At 32.3% G+C, this 23418-nt stretch overlaps 2 protein-coding genes across 2 annotated transcripts; one reads left to right on the plus strand and one right to left on the minus strand.

Annotated features, from left to right (window-relative positions):
- The first annotated feature begins 1745 nt into the window (after positions 1-1745).
- On the plus strand, positions 1746-7086 carry LOC146533591 (myrosinase 1-like). The gene is made up of 11 exons (XM_085194215.1): positions 1746-1864; positions 3091-3197; positions 3708-3855; positions 4024-4190; positions 4366-4626; positions 4714-4802; positions 4883-5030; positions 5123-5283; positions 5997-6149; positions 6535-6626; positions 6912-7086. The coding sequence occupies exons 1-11, from the start codon at positions 1839-1841 to the stop codon at positions 7054-7056; spliced, it is 1497 nt and encodes a 498-aa protein (XP_085050341.1). The 5' UTR covers positions 1746-1838; the 3' UTR covers positions 7057-7086.
- Positions 7087-10166: 3080 nt separating this feature from the next.
- Positions 10167-21952, minus strand: LOC146533592 (myrosinase 1-like). Its single transcript, XM_085194216.1, has 11 exons — positions 21842-21952; positions 20587-20693; positions 19153-19300; positions 15439-15605; positions 14695-14955; positions 13924-14012; positions 13420-13549; positions 12147-12310; positions 11703-11855; positions 11447-11538; positions 10167-11198 (listed from the first exon to the last, which is right to left on the minus strand). Exons 1-11 carry the CDS (start codon positions 21862-21864, stop codon positions 11057-11059), a joined length of 1476 nt encoding a protein of 491 aa, XP_085050342.1. The 5' UTR covers positions 21865-21952; the 3' UTR covers positions 10167-11056.
- Positions 21953-23418: the final 1466 nt, after the last annotated feature.

The raw sequence follows: 23418 nt of genomic DNA on the forward strand, positions 1-23418 counted from the left end.
CGACGGTCGTGGATTAATTTAAATATTATTTGAATTTGGAGAGTTCTTCATTTCACTTCGTGACCAGAATGAGAAAATGAAAATATGAAATATTTCATTCCCCGAGTGGGAATCGAACCCTCAACCGTCGCGTATACAGTCGTACGCTTGTACCAATGTGCCACGACGGCTTTGGTGATTACACTTACATCATTATTTTCATGATTTACCTTAAACATGATAATTAAGCGACTAATTAGTTTGTTAATGATGTAACATAATAATATGATGAATAATAAATAAATTTAATCATTATAATTTATATATTACTAAACTAAAATTTGGGTCATTTTATGCACATGAATGTGCATATTCAATGTGCATGTATTGAATGAATTAGTATGTGCATTATTATACCTACTGGTTAACTGTTACATAACAATCAAAACGTATTATTTATATTTTAGTGTAAATATTAACAAGCTATATCTCGAATTCAGATAGAAAGCGAACGAAGTGAGGCTCTACCTACGCTGTATGCCCATGTCATGGCCATTTTCATAACAAAATGCCTATTTTTGTCCCTAGAGAAAAACAAGTAAGTTTGTCAAAAGGTCTTAGGTTGCAAAGTAAACGTGAAAGTGGGCATTGTTTACATTACCTTCCAGAAGTCAGTCCGAGAGGCGTCAGGCCTTCATGGCTTACTATACGAGTATGAGGTAAAAATAGTTGAACCTCCTCTATCTCTATATTAGTTTGTCTATCTATCTACCAATATACCGTTATATGGAAAACATACTTAGGAGGCTCTGTCATTTTGAGATACAGAGACCTAGCAGTCCGCGAGACATAAGGTGAGCTTTGCATTTGAGAGTGATCAACAAAAGTAGAACAGCAGTAAGTACACTAACAAAAGTTCGTTAAATTGAAACCGTCAAGAGATTTATGGTATCGTATATATAATAAAACAGCAAAAATATTTTGTCTGTACATTCAGTATTTTGAGTGAAATGGATAGAGAGACACTTGAAAAGAATAATAAAAAGCAAAAATATTTAAATATATTAGGTGTCATTCTGTAATGACAGTTGTCAGTCAATTCTGTTTTTGAGTGGGACTAAACGGAGTGTCTTCTTAGTTCAAGCGGGCGAAGCCGCTGGCGGGCCGCTAGTAAACAATAACTTTATCCTGAAATTCATAATAATATTCTCGTTTACATGCTGTTCATTGGATGTAAAATAATATAGGAACATGATTGTTCTGTTTCATATAATTAACAATAATTAGTAATAAGATAGGAGCATATTAATTAAATCATAAACAAGTAGAAGTTATCTTCGATTTTCCCTATAGCCCAACGGATTGGCGGATGTTCCCCAATTATGTAAGAGGAAAACGACCAATTATATTAGATGTGAATTCGAATTTGATATATAGAAATACAAAGATTATATTACTATCACCATCATTATTATCATCAGCTTATCCTAGTTCTCTGCCTTTCCAATGGAATGTCACTGAGTCCGATCTTCGGCTCTTTGCATCTAACCCATGCCACCCAATTAATTTATTTTTAACGTTTTAGTTCATTTTATTAAGAAATAATAAAAGCTTGTTCTTAAAAAAGGTTTTTTTTTCTTTAATTTTATTTTAAAAGTGGAAGTGGAGACAGGGCAAATTGCTAGTTTCACATATATTATTATATATGTCAACAGGAATAATGGAATAAAGTTAAGGAAAAGATGATAAAATATATTAGGGTATAAATATACAGGAAGGTAGTATTCTACCTTCAGTTGGGAAGGAGGAGTATTACCGCTTCTGGAGTCCAACTGAAGAGAACAAAAGAATAACCCGTGATGTGGTGGAAAACGGTGATTGTAAGGTAAGATAGTCAGAGTATTTTAATAATTTTTTTTTCTATAATTTTTAAAAATCAAGTAATGTCTGTATGTTATAGGATTAAGGGGTTTTTAACACGGCTTTATAAAGTCAATGTAATAAAACTAAGAAACTGAATTAGGCCTATTTGTAATAATGATTCACACCAATGTTTTTTTTATAAAAAAAATCTGTTTCTATTTTTTTTACTATCTTCAAAAATAACTGATATATAAGCATTAAAGTACGGGGTCCGCGGCAAAATCTGGCTAAGTGACGTCAGGGTGCATCTTGCCACAATTTTATACTTTGGTTCGTTTAGCTCTCGCTGTTTTGCTATGAATTCAATTGTTTTTTATAGTAAATAAATAAAATGGTTAAAAAAATACTCTGTATCACCCATAATCGCACATAACAGTCGCCGCAGGAGGACGGAAAGAGAAGGCAGAGAACGTATGGCTCAGTTTGTCAGAGCGCTTCCAAGAGTCGTGGATTTAAATACGTTCAAATTCTTTTATACATATTTTTCTTTCCTAAGTGTGGAATGGAACACTTTCAAAAATATTAAAAATATATAAAAAATAAAATTTGTAAAAATGTCCCTAAAAAGATTCTAACAATAGTAATAAATAGTAACAAACGTAGCGTAGCTTGATGAGAAAGGCTTACGGTTTACGCCTTACGGTAGTTGTTGACACAACCGAGATTGGACGGTTTCCAAGAGGCACGGGTTCAAATCCTACTACGTTCAAATTTTTATACGTTTTCTTAATAAGTAGTATTTTAAAATTTTAAACAATCCGTATCCATTTAACCAAATAATATTTCTTCAGAAATAAATCTAAATTGTTAGTTTAGAAATTCACTAAGAAAAAGAGGTTTTTGTAGGAAATATTAAAAAACACGAAAAAATCAGCTGTATGCAGCTGGCATGCAGCAAGAGTCTAGAAAGTGGGAAACAAAGTGTTAAAAACATTTTATTTCCCACATTCCACTGAATTTTTTAGGCATTGCGTGTCGAGTGATGGAACTCTTTGCCTTGGCGCCACAGCGAAGAAATGAAAATATTAAGAAACAATAATTCATTCCCTCGAGTGGGGTTCGAACCCACAACCGTCCCGTTACACCGTTCGGTCCTTGCGTCACTCTTACCCAGGAAACATTTTTTTTATTATTTAATATTTTTTTTGTTGTATTACTAGTGTTACTTTCATAATTGTATGTTTTCAGCACCTTTATAGGGGCCTACGTGGTTCAAAGTGCCAAATTTCCACCTGGTTTCCGATTTGGAGCAGCAACATCTTCCTACCAAATAGAAGGAGGCTGGAACGCAAGCGGTAAGGTTTCCTACACTTATGTGTGGGTCCTAATATGAAGCTTTTTTACATTTAAACGCAAGCTTGTTATTTGTAAAGAAAAGTAGCACCTTTGTTATAATGTTACAAACCAAAACTAATAAACTGATTGTTTGTATAGCCAACCAGAAAACATAGATGAAAATTTGGATTCTTTTATTAATTGAATGGAATGGAATTATTATCATTGAATTATCATACAATGGAGTTAATTGTTTTTTTTTTTAGATTTTAATTAATATTTATTTACACACCTTAATTATAATATTTTTCACTTAACAATGTGCTATTTAATTACAAATAACAATAAATGGAGAGATGCTTCACAAGCCGAACGCTCAGACCTCTCTATCGTTTATTCCGCTCTCTGGCTCTCGTCAAGCCGGCATTTATCAGTTTATAAGGTGTTATCACGTCAAAACTTAAATTAGATAATTATATATATTAAATTAATTTAAAACATTCTAATTTAATATTATTTTATGTTTACAGACAAGTCAGGAAATGTATGGGATCATTTCATTCACTCAAAGCCTGATAGAATTTTAGATTTGTCGAATGGAGATATTGCGTGTGACACCTACAACAATTGGAAGAGAGATATAGAAATGGCTGAAGAATTGGGCCTTCATTTTTATAGGTAACAAAATTTAACTTTTTTAGGCATGCTTGGAAAGACATAGCTTAAATGATGCCCTTTGCTTTTTTTTATTGGGCAAAGACCAACAGCCTAAGATCCATAATACAAATTTTATTTTCACTTCTATAAACACTTCCTATGACTGTGATGTTTTTATTTCACTTTTAGATTTTCTCTTTCCTGGACACGGATATTGCCAACTGGATATCCATATAAGATAAGTGAAGATGGAAAGGAATTCTATAATAATCTAATAAATGGCTTACTTGCGAAGAACATAGAGCCTATAATAACTCTGTATCATTGGGATCTACCACAAAACTTACAGGATTTGGGTAATTACTTTACTGAATAATTTTTATTGGAAAATATTTTATGACTTAGCGGAACAAATTTGTATTGTGCAAATAGAAAGAAACATAGCAAAATAAATAGGAGCAACGTAAAAGGAGGATGTTGAAAAGAAATAAATGATGGAATTATTTTTATTATTTTAATTTTTTTTTGTAGGAGGATGGGCCAACCCTTTAGTAGTAGATTGGTTTGCCGACTACGCGCGTGTTGTATACAATCTGTATGCTGACCGTGTGAAGATCTTTTTGACGCTTAATGAACCTACGGCATTCTGTGACTTTTCTTTTAATATGGGTCTTCATGCACCTGGTGTGGTTAGCACTGGAATTGGGAGTTACTTATGTAACAAGCACGTTCTGTTAGCTCATGCGAAGGCATGGAGGATATATGATAAAGAATTTAGACCAAAATATAATGGTAAGAAACAATATTAATTACTTTACAATGCTATTTATATTTAAATAATAAATAATAAAATTACATTTTGTGTGATTTAAATTTAAGGTAAAATTGGTATAACCAATGCTCTCTTATGGTTGGAGGCAGAAAATAAAGATGAGGAAGAAGCAGCAGTTCTTGCTAGGGAAGTTATGGTTCGTGAATATTGTAGTTTTGTTTATACTTAAACGCCAAACTTTCTCAAATTAAATTTACGTTTCATAATATTTTTTAGCTTGGAATGTATACATATCCAATATATTCTAAAGAAGGTGGTTGGCCACCTCTGATAGAGAAGCATATGAAGGATAGATGTGAGAGCCAAGGCTGGAAAATATCGAGATTACCCAAATTAAGTAAAGAGGAAATTGATCTTATTAAAGGTAAATAATATTCGTATTTTAAAAACAAATAAAAATTATAAAAAATAATTTTAATTAAAAGTTAATTATAACATTGTCTATGTTTGCTCTAGGAACCTACGATTTTGTAGCTTTCAACTACTACACAGCTCGTACAGTACGCAAAGCAAAGGATGGTGAGCAGGTTGGGCAGTGGCCTATGGAGGGAAATTTTGATTTCGATGTTATATTCTCCGTTCGACCAGAATGGAAAAATGGAGCTGATTGGTTCTATGTACGTATATAATTATAACTAGATGCCAGCTCGCGGCTTTGCCCGCATACCACCTAAAATTCTGTTATTATACTGCATTTGCCAACAGATTGTTTACATAATTTATACATTCAATAATTTTTCATAATTCTGAGAAAGTGCAAGTACTACGTTGCTGCTTGAGAAGATGTCATTAGCGGCAAGGGCGCCCCCCGTTTGTCAGGGGTTTGTCAGGCTCGCCTACCGAGGGTTTCGAGCTTTTTCTGAAATTCAGGCTTTAATACCAAATTTCGCACCCCTTTTATTTTTATTTTATAATTGTTTAGAATTTAACCTCAAATGAATAGTTTCCGGAATTTTCCTAAATAAGTACTACCTGTAGACGCCAGCTGCCAATTTTTATGATTCTAGGTTAACCCGAAGTACCCTACTAATTTTGATTCTCTTTATAGTGTCGAAATATTTTGTTTGAATTTCAACTCAATATCTCCAAGCGTTCTTGAGAAAAAGGCTCTTAACAGACAGACATGTATTACAAAGTACTTACATATATTTAGCTATTTCTGCAGCAACTATGGTGCACAGACTTATGAAAAAATCTTGTAGATTTACCTTCATAAGCATATCGTCGTGGCGCAGCGGTACAGTGCGGCGTTGATGTCCGCCACTCAACACAACATGTAACGTCTCGAAAATTTCACGGTGAAAAAATTTAAAATACTATTTAATTACAGATATATCCACCAGGTCTTCGCAATCTCATCAGGTGGATGAATGACAAGTTTGGAAAACTACCAATTTATATAACGGAAAATGGTTACGCTGATACCGATCCTACATTGGAAGATGTCAACCGCGTACAATATTATAAAGATCACTTAGAACAGGTAAATGAAACTATTTTTTACAGACTGGTTAAAGTTCGGTCAATAACTATTATATGTATATTTTTTGAGAGAGTTTATTGTTGAATTTACTCTTATATTATTGAGAGAGAGAATTATATTCTTCAATTTTAAGGGAAAAAATTGGTATGGGTTCGATGCCCACTCGGAGGAATGAATTATTTTCATTTCGTTGCTCTAGTAACAAGACAAAGCGCAGTGTTGAGTTACGGCACTAAATAACTAATTGGACGAAAATTAAAAAGTAGTGTCTTAACACTGACTTACCTCAGCCTACCCTGCTATATGCAGGATACAGCGCGGAGAAAACGAAACGATACTATTTATTTACATATACATAAAATTAATTTATACATTTTAATATCAGATTCTTCTATCCATAAACGAAGACGGAGCGGACATCAAGTGCTACACGGCGTGGACAATGATGGATAACTTTGAATGGGCCTTTGGATACAAGTAATATTTTATATTTAATAACATATTTTTTCAGCCACATGCTATATCCTGCATTTTCCGACGAATTCTAGAAGTATTGGGTCCTGAGTGGCGGAACTCAACGCCGCAGTTTTCCTCATTACCAGAACGAGGACATGAAAATATTACAAATTTCATTTTTCGAGTGAGAATCCAATCCACAACTTGTGGCGTTTTCAGTCGTACTCTTCTGCCCCTGTGCCAGGATTAATTGAGGCTTTGAGGAGGAAGTTAGGATTATATTTTCATGTTGATTTATGTTTTCAGACTTAAATTCGGCCTTTACCAAGTGGATTTTGAAGATCCGAAACGCACTCGTCGTCCTCGGGCATCCGCTAAGTACTACAAGGAAGTCATCAAGCAACATCGTCTTGATGTAGATAGCGACAATAAAATAAGTGATGAACTTTAACATCTCTTTAATAAAATTTTCTGACCAAAATCACTTTTTTTTTCTTTAATGTAAGGGCCACGTTAGTGGTTTCTTTAACATGAGCCTAGCAAAATCCTCGGGGTTGGTAGGATCTACCTTTTTTCGAAACGTTTCAGTGTTTCTTTGAAGCCCCATTAATTGAATTTAAATTATATCGGCATTAAAATCCACAGTGTCTCTAGTAGATTTATTGCATACTAGCGACCCGTTCGAGGCTTCGCCCGCTTAAACTAATGAATTGGTTATTTGATACACTGTAAACCTTCGCGTTTTAAGGTATAATGTATATTTGGAATTCACATAAGATCTCTAGAGTAGAGTAGGGAAATTTATCAAAATCAGAGTTGGAAAAAAAATAACCTATCTAGATTTATAACTAAATCGTTATTAGACATTACTAATAGTAAGAAAAAAACTTTTATTGATTATAAAATATAATTTATTCTTAGTTACAATTATAGAATATCTTTATTAGAATTTTGGTTATGCCCATAATTAGTGCAAAATAAATAAGCGAAAGAAGAGCCTGCCTGCCGCTACCGAATGATAAGAAAGACCAGACAGGCTGGCGCCGTTATGGATTACGTAACGACGCGGTATACATGAGTGTAACCTCATTTTTAAGGGTCCTCCTCTTCCTTAAGGTTTTTTGATAGCTTCATCCACGTCCTGCATATGAAGCGCACCGTGGCCACCGTTTTATTTGGCTTTAGGACATAATACAGTATAGTAATTTCTTTTATAAAACCGAAAAAACAATGACAAGATAGTAGAAATAGATAATAAAATTTCTTGTTTCAAGGTTTTAAATTTTCTTGAGGTTGGTGAAAAAGAGAGTGCATTTTTCTGAAAATAATCCTCACATTATAGTTAGGGAGGCGAAGCAGCAAACTGTGGAGTCACTCGAGCGTCATTGAGACCTATTGGGTTGCGAAGCTTAGATGATAACAAGAAATAAATGTCATATAAAAAATTTCGTTTGACCGGTGGGTTGAGGGGTTATAGATTTTCAAAAATGTAAAAAAATACTGTTTCATGGATATACTCGAGCGCGTCAGATATTGATATCATCAATTGCCTACGTCTTCTCAAGCATGAAAATATGTTAATCTGACAGTTTCCATGGTGGAGGTGGTCGTACGTAAGAGTTAAAAATGGCAAAAAAAAAATATTGTTGAGCGCGTCAGATTTTCTAAGGGGGTGTTAAGTGAACCTAAAAAAAAGCTCTGATGTAATAATCTGACGATTTGGTTGTGACGCAGGCTCGTAGGGGAGAGCGGGGCCAAAAGTTCCGATTTTTTTTTAACCTCAAATATTGCTATGAATACTTGATTTCAGTATTTATACAATATAATCAAATTCAACTTACATATCTAGACTTGCAATTAAAACAGTAATTTGGGGTATTCTTTGTAAGACTTTTTTATTATGAATTTTTTTATGACTGAAGTCGGAAAGTAACAACTTACCCCGACTTGGGGCAAGTTGTTAAGAAACCGGGGTAAATTGTTACCATATTTTTAAAGCTATTATTTGCAAAATAACAAACAATAAATAATCGAACAAAGCCTGTTTATTTAAGGAATAATCAACAGTATCATTAATAATCACCAGGCGCAAAATCAAATCTTTTTTAACCGACTTCTGTAAGAAAAGGAGATTATCAATTCGACTGTTTTTTTGTAATGTATGTTACTTCATAACTTTTGATTAGGTGAACCGATTTTGATGTTTTTTTTTTATTTAAAAGGTAGTGCTTCCCATGTGGGAACCAAGTTTTTTTTTGGTTTATTTTGGACAATGGTATCTATGAGAAAATCATATAAGTCTTAAATTTATATTGGTACGTGTGCGACAAAATGACGAATAATTCAATATCACGCCAACCAATTCCAATGTTTCTTTTCTTATTTGAAAGGATACACTTCAAGGATAGTTTGATGAAAGTTTGGTTAGGTTCCGATTATAAAATCCGGTCAAAATTGAGAAAATTTATTTTTGTTTGGTAAATTTCTCTTATACTGGAATAGTTACAAGGGAAAATTTTGTTAAAATTATTGTCAGACGTAAGATTCCCCATCGTCGCATTTCTTTTCAACCAACCTCAAAAAGATGTTTTCATTTTCCACCGACTTCAAAAAAGGGAAAGGTTCCCAATTCGCCCAAATATTTTTTATGTGTTTTCTTGTCAATATACCAAAATGTTAGTTTCCACAAAAATAACACCTAATTGAATCAAGTTTTACATATCACAACAGATGCCACTCGTTAACAACCACTACCACCACAACCAACACTCGTTTAAGAAGTATCCTTTTAAGGTTACTTATCACTTAAAATCGTAAAAAGAATTAATTTTGAACAAAAAAAAAACCGAACCGAAAAACAACGAACTAAAAAGTAAAAGATAATTTTACATAAAATAAAACTATTTTCATTTTGTTAAACCAAAATAATAAACAAAGATTTTATAGCTTTAGCTTTTTCCGCTCAATATGTATATATAATTCTTTGGTAACAGTTTTTATCTTATTCCTACAATCTTTGAAAACTACAGCCGCTGCTTTTTGCATCAACTCATATGACACATAACCTCGAGTTGATTTTCGAGCATAAGTCCGCATGTTACTAAATTACAATATTATTTAGTATTAAAAATTACAATATTTACATCCCATTATTGGTACAAATGAGTTGACGAAAGTTTTTCCGAGGTCACAACATGCCCCAAAAAAAGGAAACATCTAGCCCCAAAAACACGTGTTGAAAAAAATTTAATATAAACAAGATTAGGAAACATAAATAATTTACAAATAGTGTCCCGAAATAGTAGATAATATATGTAAAAAAAACACTAACATACTCGAGGTTAATCGTTAAAATTTGTGAGACAGACCAAAAATATCAAATGCGAAAATATTTACAAACAGGCACCAACGACACCCGTGTGCTATTCCATTGGTTTCGGGTGCCAGTGGATTGTTCAATATGCTAGCCATGGGTGCGCTATCACATTGCATTTCACTATATGTTTACTAAATATTCCTATCACTTTTCTCCGCGAAATTATTTCCACCGGAACAACTTACCTCGGTAACTTTTAGCCCCGCTCTCCCCTAATCGTTGTTTGAAAAGGCAAAAAAAATCGTCATTTTGAAATAATCGTTTGCCTCGACACCAGAGCGAAGAAATGAAAATATGAATTTAAATAAATATTTCATCTCCTGGAATGGAGATTGAACCCACAACCAGTAGGTTTTACAGTCACACTTTGTGCCACTGCGCCACGACTGGCCTCAATTTTTTTATTCATTGAACGTAATCAATAGAAAAACTCAAAAAATGGAATGTTACTAAAAGCATGTATGTTTGAAATAGAATACTTGTATTTATAAAAAAAACTACAAAAAAAATTTTTTTTTTCAAGTATTTTTTCAAATTATCATCTTCATTGATGAGTTAGGGACTAATAAAAAAAAGAAAGAGGGAGATAGGAATAGAAATACGTTGAGAGGAATATATGTAATTCTTAGGTACATCAAACTTTATCGATCAATTTCTATTACTTCGGCTTGCGGAATTTGTCAGATTATATATTTTTCGTAATCCTTGAATGATTCCCTCCAAAATAAAAAAAAATAAGCCGCGCTCGAGAATGTCCAGATAACGTTTTTTTTACAACTTTGGAGCCCTCTCCCTCCTTTGCGTCACTCTCAAATTGTCAGATTAGTGGAATATACACGATTTAGCATTTATCTAACTTACCCTGCCTTAATCTGACGCGCTCGAGAATGTCCAATGATCAATTTTTTTTTACTAATCTGATCCTTTATCCTAGACGCGCGGCTATACATATGAAGCTCATATTTGGTGGAAGTACGTAACCGAGTACAAGGAATCCCCAGTATCTTAATCTGATGCGCTCGAATGACTCCACAAGTCCCCTCTTCGCCGCCCCTACTATTAGTAAAAAAATGCATTACAGTTCATCAGTAATTTTATTATTATCTACATCAAAAGAGTGATATTTTATAACACGCTTGTAGTACTCCGCGGAGGCACGAGGACGACGGGTGCGTTTTGGATCTTCAAAATCGACTTGGTATAATCCAAATTTTGATCTGGAAACATAGAATGAATAAAAAGAAACTATGAATAGGGTAGTTGAAATATTTTTATTCCAGTTTTTTAAGGCTTACGCTTCTTGCAGAGCAGTATGAAGAATAAAGTGGTAATCTAAACCCCCTTTAACTATCACATTTTAGTCACACATTGTTCTTCTACGATACAATAGACTCTTTGGTCTTTTACCATCGTTGTTTGATTACAAACTTGCAAATGGCGTAAAAAAATATAAATATCTGTATACCTGTATCCATCAATCCATTCAAAGTTGTCTAACATAGTCCACGCTGTGTAACCCGTTACATTTACTTTATCTTTTTCAATTGCTAGTAACACCTAAAAGACAAATAAAAAATATATACTTTTAAATTTTTATGTTAATATTCTCAGCATAGCTTATGCCGAAGCAAAATTAATTGATTAATTAATTTTTGGACCATGACAGAATAGAAAGCACTTCTTAATTTTATTTTTCATTAAGTATTTACACAAATATATACCTGCTTCAAATGTTCCTTGTAATATTCAACACGATCGTCGTCCTGTAAAGCAGGATCGTAAGAAGCGAAGCCGTTTTCCATAATTACAATTTCTATATCTCCATATTCTTGTTTCAACCACCGTAATTGCTTACGTAGACCCTCTGGGTAGATCTGCAATATATATTATTAGAATATAAAGAAATATTTAGTTGATAAATAAAAATTTGCTATTAAAAAAATAAGTTCTCGATAATTGATAAATTTGAATGGTAGCTGCTAATTTAAAATAATTTACTTAATATAATATAAGAAAATCATGTAATAAATAATTGTTTTCATTTTCCCAAATTATAAGCGATTTATTAGTTTATTAGTTATTTTTTATACGCTTTTTATTCGCTTTATATTCTTTACTATCAACGTTAGAGCAAAAATACTAAGAAAATCGGCTAATTTACATACATAAAACCATTTAGTTCCAGCATTTCGCCAATCGGGGCGTACAGAGAGGATCACATCAAAGTCAACGTGTCCATGTGTAGGCCAAATGCCAATAGGCTCACCCTCCTTCGCCATACGCGCGGTACGAGCTGTATAGTAATTCAAACCGTAGAAATCGTATGTTCCTGAAAAATAAAAGCAGGCAAATAAGTTACCAGTCTTATAAAATGGTAATAGAATTTAATATTCTAAAATATAAAGTGTAGCGTTTTATATGATATTAAGTTACTTTAAAATCAGCTTCACGCTGTATCCCGCACGCAGCAGGGTAGGCAGATGGAACCTAGTGTCTTAACACAGTGTCTTAATTCTGAAGGCATTACGTGTTGAGTGGCAGAACTCAACGCCGCGGTTTTGATTCGACACCAGAGCGAAAAAGGAAATATAAGTACAGAACGAATGTGTCGTTCTCATTGTCTATCCTGTTATATGCGTAACTAGCGGACGCGCGCAGCTTCGCTTGCGTATTTAAGGGTGAATTCTAATAACCCATGAAACATGTGTTCAATGAAATATTTTTAAGTCTAAATTTCAAATTTTATAAAAATCGGTGGCAATTTAAAGATTTTTCCATACAAACTTTCAACCCTTTATTTGCACCCTTAGGGGGTGAATTCTAGAAAACCATGAAACATATGTTCAATTAAATATTTTTAAGAGTCTAAATATCACATTTTATAAAAATCGGTGGCGATTTAAGAATTTTCCCATACAAACTTTCAACCCCTTATTTGCACCCTTAGGGGGTGAATTCTAGAAAACCATGAAACATGCGTTTAATTATATACGTTTAAGAGGCTGAATTTTAAATTTTATAAAAATTGGTGACGATTTAAAAAAACCTATACAAACTTTCAACCCCTTATTTGCACCCTTAGGAGAAGAATTCTAGAAAATGATGAAACACGTGTTCAATTAAATACTTTTAAAAATCAAAATTTCAAATTTTATAAAAATCGGTGCCAATTTAAAAATTTTTCCATACAAACTTTGAACCCCTATTTCACACCTTTAGGGTTAAAACTTTTCAAAATCCCTTCTTAGTGGATGTCCAGATTACGAAAGTAAACTTTTGTCCAAATTTCACGTTTCTACGCACAGCGGTTACGGCTGTGCGTGCGTCTTACCTCAGTCAGTGAGGACAAGTCCTTTTATATATATATAGATATTAGAAATAAAATATGACTATAAAATACAATATAATAAAAAAATGCAATACGTTTAATAAAAGTACCTTTAACTAATTCTATCTCTTCTTTTGTAAATTCTGGTAGAAATTCTTTCGTTTTCTTCTTTAAAGTCTCTTGTAATAATGGTGGCCATCCTCCTTCTTTAGAGTAAATGGGATGTGAAAACATTCCTGCCTTTAAAGTTATAATGTAATTACATATCAAAAAATAACAAAACGAAACAAAGATAATAAAAATTTAAAATATAAAAATCTACTATAGAAATTATGCATATAAAAAAAATCTAAAAACAACCTTCAACACGAAAAACATAATGAATAAATAAACGCACGTATTTTTTTTTAAGATGTTGACTTAGAAGCCTAATTTTTCTTTGCTCCAAAAGACGGTAAATCTAGATATTTGATATTAATTTCAGTTTGATACCTTCACGCTATATTCAATAAATAACCTTGGCAGACGGACAAACGGATAACTAAAGTTTCATTTTTTTTGACAAAAATACAAATTGCCAAAAATAAGATATAGAGGATAAAAATATAATTTACCATGAGCTGCAAAGTTAATTTTGCGGCCAATTCCTCATTTTCGTTCTCTTTTTCAATCCACAATAATTGATTCGTCAGCGACACTTTTCCTGAAATTTTGTAAACAATATTATATATACTTATATACTAGCGGCCCGCTCGCGGTTTCACCCGCGTGAACTATGTTATTATTAATTTCTGTCTCCATGACTACGTCCTAGTGACGTCTATGCAAAATTTGAGACTCTTAGCATTTGTAGTAACGAAGTTTCATACAAACTTTCGACCCCAAAAACAACCCCTTAGAAGTCGAATATTGCAAATTCCCGTCTTAGCGAGCACCTACGTCTTATAAGTAACTCCTAGGCAAAATTTGAGATTCCTAGCACATGAAGTTTCTGAGATTTCGTGATGAGTGAGTGACCTTTCGATTTTATATATATAGATAGTCTTATAATATGGTAATAAACTGAAATATCATAAGTAGTACATTGGTAATTGTAACGAGCATCACGCTATATCCCGCATATAGCACGGTAGGCAGGGTCCCTCTGCCTAGTGTTAAGACACTCCGGTTTCACTTTCCTCCGACTTTTTGAGGCACTGGGAACTCAACGCCAGACTTTTATCCTGCTGGCACAGCAAAGAAGTCAAAATATAAATAAAGAAAAATTGCGAATTTATTTTATTGCTTGTGGGAAAAAGCATGAAGCTGATATAACTATTAGCCCAAGAGACGCCATTTAAATCCTATATTAAATTTAATATTAATTATTTCTTAAAACCAATTACCATGATATTTATGTCGAAATTCAACATCATATATCCTCCAAGCTTTCGCGTGAGCCAACATAGCATTCTTTATGCACATATAGCTTCCTATACTTGGACTATATACTCCTGGTGCATGCAACCCAGTGTGGTAAGCAACATCACAGAAGACGATTGGCTCATTCAAAGTTACCCAGGTCTTCACGCGGTCCCCGAACAGAGTGAAAGCTATACGAGCGTAGCTCGCAAACCAATCTGCTATTAGTGGATTTGTCCATCCTCCTGTTGTAAAAACATAGATTTTTTTCACTGTATATAATTGCCATATTAATCTCAATATTAAAATTAATAATATATCAAAAATGTAATGTTTTTCTACAGCAAATAGCAAAAGAAGTAACTGAATTTCCTAACTTTTTCTATGTATTTCTTATTTAATATCTTCAAAATAAAGCCTAAATTCTATCCAGGTCTACAACAATACAAGGATACATATGTTCGATATAAACTGGTAATTTTTTCGTGAATATGTTTAATGCAGAGGCACACTTTGATATATTAAATTCTTTGTTGCAAAATGCTAAATCGACTGCCTGTGGGTTTGATCACCACTCGAGGAAGTGAAAATGATCTACGTTTACATTTCCATTTCTTCGTTTCCATTTAACATCATCACAAATCTTTGATGATTTATACTATAAATTGTCAAATGGTAAAAAAATTAAAATGATAATTTTATAAACATAATTAAGTATAAGTCCTTACCTAAATCTTGCAGCGATTGCGGTAGATCCCAATGGTATAAGGTAATAACAGGTTGAATGCCTTTGTTTATTAAAGCATTAATTAGTTTATTGTAATATTCTTTTCCATCTTGACTCACGTAGCCAGCGAAACCTCGTGGCAATAACCTCGTCCAACTTATAGAAAATCTGAAGAGAATTTTGATAAAACTTAAGCATATTTGGGATGGACACATAAAGTAGATGGCGTGATGGGGCGATATTCGCAAAGTGGCGGGCATGAGCTCAGTGGTGTGCCATTGGAGAGGCCTATGTCCAGCAGTGGACGAGGATAGGCTGATGATGATGATGATAACTTTTTAATCTCTTCCAATTCATCCGCAGTGTAACTGCAACCTGACTCTCTCACTGCCATATAGTCAAAGACCTTACAACAATACCCTTATGATTCATACCAAGAATAGAACAGCTACCCACATTTTAATTTTATTTGAAGGTAAGTAGACATTTTACTGCTGCGCCATGACGGCCTTTAGTAAAGCAAATTTTTATTAGCTTCACGCTGTATCCCGCACATAGCAAAGTAGACAGAGGCAACCTAGTGTTACGACACTGCGTTGCCACTTCCTTTTCTCACTTTCCGTAGAATTCTGGAGGCATCACGTGTTGAGCAACGGAATCCATGCTATGCCTTGTTACAAGAGCGAGGAAATAAAAAATATAAGAAAATATCTAATCTATAATCTAGGAAAATATATATTCAGACTTAATTTAGAAGCGATTAATGTAGGAGCAAGCTAATCTATATATATATAAAAGGACTTGTCCTCACTGACTGAGGTAAGACTCACGCACAGCATTAACCGCTGATGGTAGAAACGTTAAATTTGGACAAAAGTTTACTTTCGTAATCTAAGAAGGGACATCCACTAAGAAGGGATTTTGAAAAATTTTAACCCTAAAGAGGTGAAATAGCGGTTCAAAGTTTTTATGGAAAAAATTTTAAATCGGCACCGATTTTTATAAAAGTTGAAATTTAGATTTTTAAAGGTATTTAATTTAACACGTATTTCATCGTTTTCTAGAATTCTCCCCTCTTATTATTCCCCCCCTAGAGAGAACCCTTAGGGGTGCAAATATTCATAAATTTTCATAAAATTTGAAATTTAGACTCTTAAACGTATATAATTAAACATATGTTGTATGGTTTTCTAGAATTCACCCCCTAAGGGTGCAAATAAGGGGTTGTAAGTTTATATGGAAAAATATTTAAAACGCCACCGATTATTATAAAATTTGAAATTTAGACTTAAAAATATTTCATTGAACACATGTTTCATGGGTTATTAGAATTCACCCTTAAATAGGCAAGCGAAGCTGCGCGCGTCCGCTAGTATATGATAATCAGTTATTATTTTATGCATAATAAAATTATAACAATTTCTAACTGTGTGTTTCCTTACCGCAACTATAGATATAGATATTGGGTCATAATCAGAAAAGTGGACATTTTCGAATTCGTAACGTAACTGATAAGTAACAATACTGATAATGTTTGTTACGAAACTGATGTTATAAGGCATTATACACAACAAAATAAGAATATTATATGAATAAAACTATTGGTTTTTTTATTTAATGAGACACAAATTAAAATTTTAAAGATTCAATCGTTGAATTAATAGATTATAAATGTAAGAAAACATAACAAAGTGACAATATTAACTATATAATAACGCTAGTTCGTAACGTAATAAACTTATATTTCTAGTTAGAAATCACAAAGTTAATGATAAAATTAAACCCACTTTAAAATATATCAAAATTTGAGTCGTTATCACGGGAATTAAGTTGAATTCTTTGTAAGTGTTTATTTCGCATATCTTCATTAATAGGATTGGTCTGTTTAAGACGTTCTCTATATCTTTTTTGTCTATCAGCATTTGACATAGGAGCCATGACGCTTACTGAAAATAAAAAATAGTTATCAATAGGTATTTAATAATATTTCATGTATATTGTCTAGTACAGAACCTATTTGTTTTTAAATAAAAGCCTCACCCGCTTGAGCTACATATTTATTAATGCACTATCTCCAGAGAAAAAAAAAAATTACAAAATCACAACTAATTTCAGGAAGAATAAAAAAATGTTTTTAACTAAATCGGTTAAGCCGTTCTGAGATAAGCGTGCACAAACACATTAAACAAACAAGCAAACAGACAAAAAACTTAAAAATCATTATTTTTGGTTACTTCACGTTATCAAAAGTCACTAATTATTTTTTTCATATGCCAGCATTTTTTTTTATATACATAATCTTCCTATGGTAACGTAATTATGAACTAGGCTTCATATTTTCTCAGTTCCGTTACGTAACGAAATATAACAAAATTGAGAATAAAATCTGAGAAATTCTAACCTTTTTAAATATTTGCTCATAAGCCACGTGTTGCATGTGCAAGCACTGAAGTTCTTTTTTGAGATTTTGTAAAAAGACGCAAATAACATAAACAAGAAAACGAAATTATAGAATACTTACCAAAATAAAAGCCGTTTATAACCCTGAGATGTAATTTCACGCATTCCCTCTAAAACATTTGAACCCCTCAACTGCTGCGAGAACACTACTGGTTGTAGTTACGACAGCATTGACTTCAAGAATTATGGTGCCACAATAAAAAATAATATTAAATATCATTCAAAATAATTGCGTTCATAATTTAATTGTACGTTACTAGTCCTGAGTAACAAAAAGACAATATTTTGGGACAAATTTACTTAACTAATATATACTATTTACTAAATAATATATCAATAAAAGTAGTTCTATTTAATATTATGCATAATGTAAAGTAATATAAACACATCTGAAATCAAATAAAACCATAAATATTCGTAACAAATCTATTTTTAAAAAGTAAAGTGGTGAATGGGACACGAAAAATTGTATGGAAGCATTTTGAAAGGATTTTTGCAACTAACAAAAAATACTATTATTAGCCATAATACATTTAAAATATTACAAAAATCTTTAAGTTAATAAGTAAATTTATCTTAAATGGCAAAATATTTAAGCTATCTTTAAAATTGTATTTTTAAAACGCATTCAAAGTAGCGGGACAAGAAAAGACACAAAATGGTCACTTTTTCTGATTATGACCCTATTACATAACTATGATCTACTCTTGTGTCACTTTTATCATTATTTATCAATTATTATTGCTTATATTTAATTGGTTGTATTAAATAAAATAAATATTAATTATTATTAACAAGCTTATCAAATTATAAATCATAAAAAATGACGAGTGAGGCCAGTCGTGGCAAAGGGCTGCCGGGACTGCCGGCAGCCCTTTGCCACGCATCCGGCCGGCATCTGTATTTCCTGTGACATACAATGTGGGGGTTTTCAAAGAAAGGGTGAATAGGTATCTTCTAGGCAAGCGTGCACCACCGTAGACCGCATCAACGCTCACCAGACTTGATGCGGTCAAACGCAAGCCTATTCCATATAAAAAAAAAAAAAAGGGCCAAGCGTGCGATTGTAAGAACTTCTCACTTGTGGATATGTGCGATTCAAAACACGGTACTTGGGGGTTCAATTCTCACTCAAGGAAATATTTTTCTTCAGGTTCACGTTGTCGTTCTTTAAGCTAATTGTGTTAGAAAGCGTTTGGGTAATAAATTTTAATATAAAAAAATATATATTTTGGCGTTTAATTTTGATGATTACCTATAGAAATGAAGACCCAACTCTTCACTTATTTCAACATCTCTCTGCCACTGGTTGTAACTGTCGCACGCTATATCGCCGGTAGAAAAGTCTTCTACTCTCTCCGGCCTAGTATGCACGTAATGATCCCAGATATTAACAGATTTGTCTAAAAAAATATTTAAAAAAGCATAATAACATGATGTAGTGACTAATGTGGCGCAGGACGGTTCTGGGTTCGATTCCCACTCGGGGAAATGATATATTTAATATTTTCATTTTTTCACTCTGGCACCAAAACAAAGTGCGGCGTTAAGTTTTACCACTGAACTCAAAATGTCTCGAGAATTCTGCGGAAAATAGAAAGCCTAGTGTCTTAACACAATGCTCCCTCTGCGTACATGAGGAATACAAAGAGACGCTGAAAAAATGAAAGAAAATATCATTATTACCTTTTATAATTACTAACGCTTAAAAATAACATAATATAGTTCATATATGTATTTATTTACGATTCCCATAGTATTTTTAGCACTATCATTTTATGTATACTGTTTCTTATACAAACAGACGAACATGTAGTGTTTGAAAACTCCGAGATGACGTTAGACTTGGAGCGGAAAGAGATGTCCTTCAGAAAAAAATATTATTGTAATAGAATTTAAAATTTACAATAAACAATACCAATAATCTTGTTAACTTATTTGAATAAAATTAATATAAATTCAGTAAAAACCTCGAGATGTTTTCGTTGATATCGTTACAATTAATATTAATTTACATTAACACATACACATCCTTACAATGTACCATCATAATTATATACAACTAATTACAATTGAATACATTATTCAAACAATAACAGAAGTTTAATTATCTTATTTAAATAATAAAAAACCGATCAAGTGCGAGTCGGGCTTTCATCGAGGGTACCGTACTAATTAAATTTTTTTATGCCTACATAAAGTCACAATTTTAAATTTGTAATAATTTTCATCTATGATATACACATCTATAAATTAATATTTTTTGATTATTTTCTTTAATTTTTACAACTCAATTTCTTAACAAATTTCATAACTCTATAGGTCCAATTCAAGGATTATTTGGTTTAAATAACGTGGCCAGATGCTACAATCTATCTCTTGTACGCTACAAGGGACCGTAATCTACAATTTACGATATTTATTTTAGATTAACGCAACAACATCTACGCAATCTCGAGACAATGCTCTTGACAAACGGACAGTAGGATAACACAGTGAATCTAAAAGGGTTCCGTTTTTTCGTTTTAAAATACGGAACCCCAATAATAATTAAAATATAAAGAATAAGGTTACTTATTATTGACTATATAAAAATCCTTTCTTGAAGATAAACAAAAATTCTCTACCGCTTATCCGAATGGGATTCGAACCTGCTACCTTTGCAAATATGTAAAGAAAATAATCTTACCGCTAACGTTCCAAGCGCCTTCTACTTGATAAGCAGCAGTGGCAGCACCGAATTTGAAGTGAGGTGGGAATTTCTTGCCCAAAGCTGAGCTTGCGCATACTAAAACGCTAAAATTTATTATTTTAAAATTTATTAATTAATTAAAAAAGTCAGCAAGAAAAATCCCTCTTTATACTTCACGCATCGCTTCACAACTAGTTAAATATGTCAGGGCCTGTGGTTGCACATTATCGTATATGTGATTGTCTATGGGTTTGACTCCCACTCGCGGAAATGAAATATTTAATATTTTCATTTCTTCACACTGGAAAGTTTTGGCGTTAAGTTTCGCGATTCAAGATGAGTGAAGAGAAATGGCAATACTGGCTCTAGAATTCGGCGGAATGCGTAGAATGGAAGTGTCTTAGTGGGAACGGAATGTCTTAACACTTGGTTCCCATGTATTTTCTACCTATCCTGCTTTGTGTGGGATACAGCGTGAAGCTAAAAGAAAACGTCAATGTATGCGGAGAGACTATTCATAAATTTTATATGCGTCTCTTACATTAACGAAACCACTAACTAGACTTAGAAAAAGAAATTAGATTTAAAATTTTCAATTTAATTTATTATATTTTACAATTTACGTCATAATATTTAAGCAAAAAAAAATTGTGGTCGGGATCTTATATTATAGCTGCATTATACAATCTTCACATAAATATAATGTATGTATTATTCTAATACTCGTATTTATGTAAAATGTTATCTTAATTAGTTCTCCGCAATAACTAATACATAGTTGTTCCGTGATACTGGAACAGATATCTATCCGCACAAATTTTCACATTTATAATATTAATAGGGTAGGATAGCTTGTCCGTCCGTGCTGTCCGTCGGGGCGCAGCGGCACAAGGGTGTGACTGTAACGCGACGGTTGTGGGTTCGATCCCCACTAGAGGAAGTGAAATATTTATTTACGTTTATATTTCCATTTCTTCGCTCTGGTGTCAATGCAAAGCGCGGCGTTGACTTCTGCCACTCAACACGCAATGCCTCCAGAATTCGGCAGAAAGTGGGGAACGGAGTGTCTTAGCATTAGGTTCCCTTTATCTGTCCTGCTGTGTGCGGGATACAGCGTGAAGCAGATTTGATTTATTTAGCTCTTTCCTCATAATGGAATAAAAAACTGAATTTAATGATCAATAAAAATATTATATTATAAATATTTCAATACAATTAAGCAATTTTATTTACATAATATTTATTTACTAACCATAAAACAATCGTCCTCCACATTTTAACACCTTACAAGGGAAACGTGCGATTCCTCCAATAGCTTAAGGAAAACTGAAGATAGCGTTTACATCTTATATATATATATATATATATAAGATGTAAACGCTATTAGTTTATATATATATATATATATATATATATATATATATATATATATATATATATATACACATATATATTTAGCGCATATATATGCGCTAAAATACTTCTCACGCTATCAATACATAAATAATTATGGTGCTTATAAACATTGATAACAGTTTAAAATTATTTATATATTTTATATACTTTTATTAAAAAAAACAATAAATTTTACATTTTTAAATATAAATTATTATATAAAATACATTTAAAAATATAATAATATATTTTTATTATTATTCTTATATAAAGAGAGTCGAGATCCTACAGACAAACTGATTAAACAATTTTGTAGGACATAGCATAATCTACTTTGTCGTTATGTTTTTTTTGTAATAATGAATTAATTAATAATTTACTTTCGTAAGGACGTTAGTAGGATATATAAATTTTAATCGAAATAAATAATGGCCGTAAGAATAAGAGGACCTCTCTGACCAAAAACGCGTCTCTTGTGGATGTAATTTCCACTTGCAGGAATTAATTATTATTTATTAATATATTCATTTCTTCGCTCTGGTAAATATCGAAAATTTCCCGCTATCCATCTATGCTGCATACAGCGTGAAGAAAAAAAATATTATTATAAAATGTTCCTTCTTTAGTACAATTAATAATAAGCAGGTAATTGTAATAAAATAAATAATTATTATTTTTCTTTTGAAACGTTCTTTTTTCTGTCTGTCTGCCCTTTTTATGCAGTTGAATTAATAACTTGACTATTTAAATAGGTTACGTTAAAAAGAACAGTAATTAAAAGATTTTTCCTTTTATTTAATATTAATGTCAGGATGAATTAATATTTTCAAGTTGATAGCTCAGTAGCAGACTAAAAACTAAGTGGTTTAAGGGTTCTGTTTTTCCATTTAAGGTACAGAAGCCTTAAAAATATGTAAATTTTTACTTTATTAGACTGGAAGTGCAAGTTAAAGGTCTTCCGCTTAAATTATATTTATTATTTATTCAATTGCAATTTGCCTACAAGGAGTAGGTAGCACGGTTCTTTGCACACCGACATTTATTTACATAATTATAAAATAGTGATATTAATTAATTTAATACCTTATCACTCTTAGGGATCTCTTAAATAAATATTCAAGAGCATAATTTATCTAGGCAGTGTGTTAACGTACATTGTAAAGAAAACAAATAAAATATTAAGAATTATTTTGACATATTATACGTGAAATATGTTTATTACGTATGTAAATTATGTTAGATATATAAAAAAAAACACGTAATAAATCAATAATTAAATTACATATTATACATAAAACTCTCTACAATCCCTAAAAAAACCCCTAAGACCCCTAAAAATCTCTATATAAATATAAAATGGAAAGGTCACTCATACATTCAAGGTTACTCATCATGAAATCTCCGAAACTACAAGTGCTAGATGTTTCAAATATT

Source organism: Heliconius melpomene, chromosome 12 (genome assembly GCF_056956725.1).
Source record: "Heliconius melpomene rosina isolate 202511_hmr_F chromosome 12, ASM5695672v1, whole genome shotgun sequence".
Lineage (NCBI taxonomy): Eukaryota > Metazoa > Arthropoda > Insecta > Lepidoptera > Nymphalidae > Heliconius > Heliconius melpomene.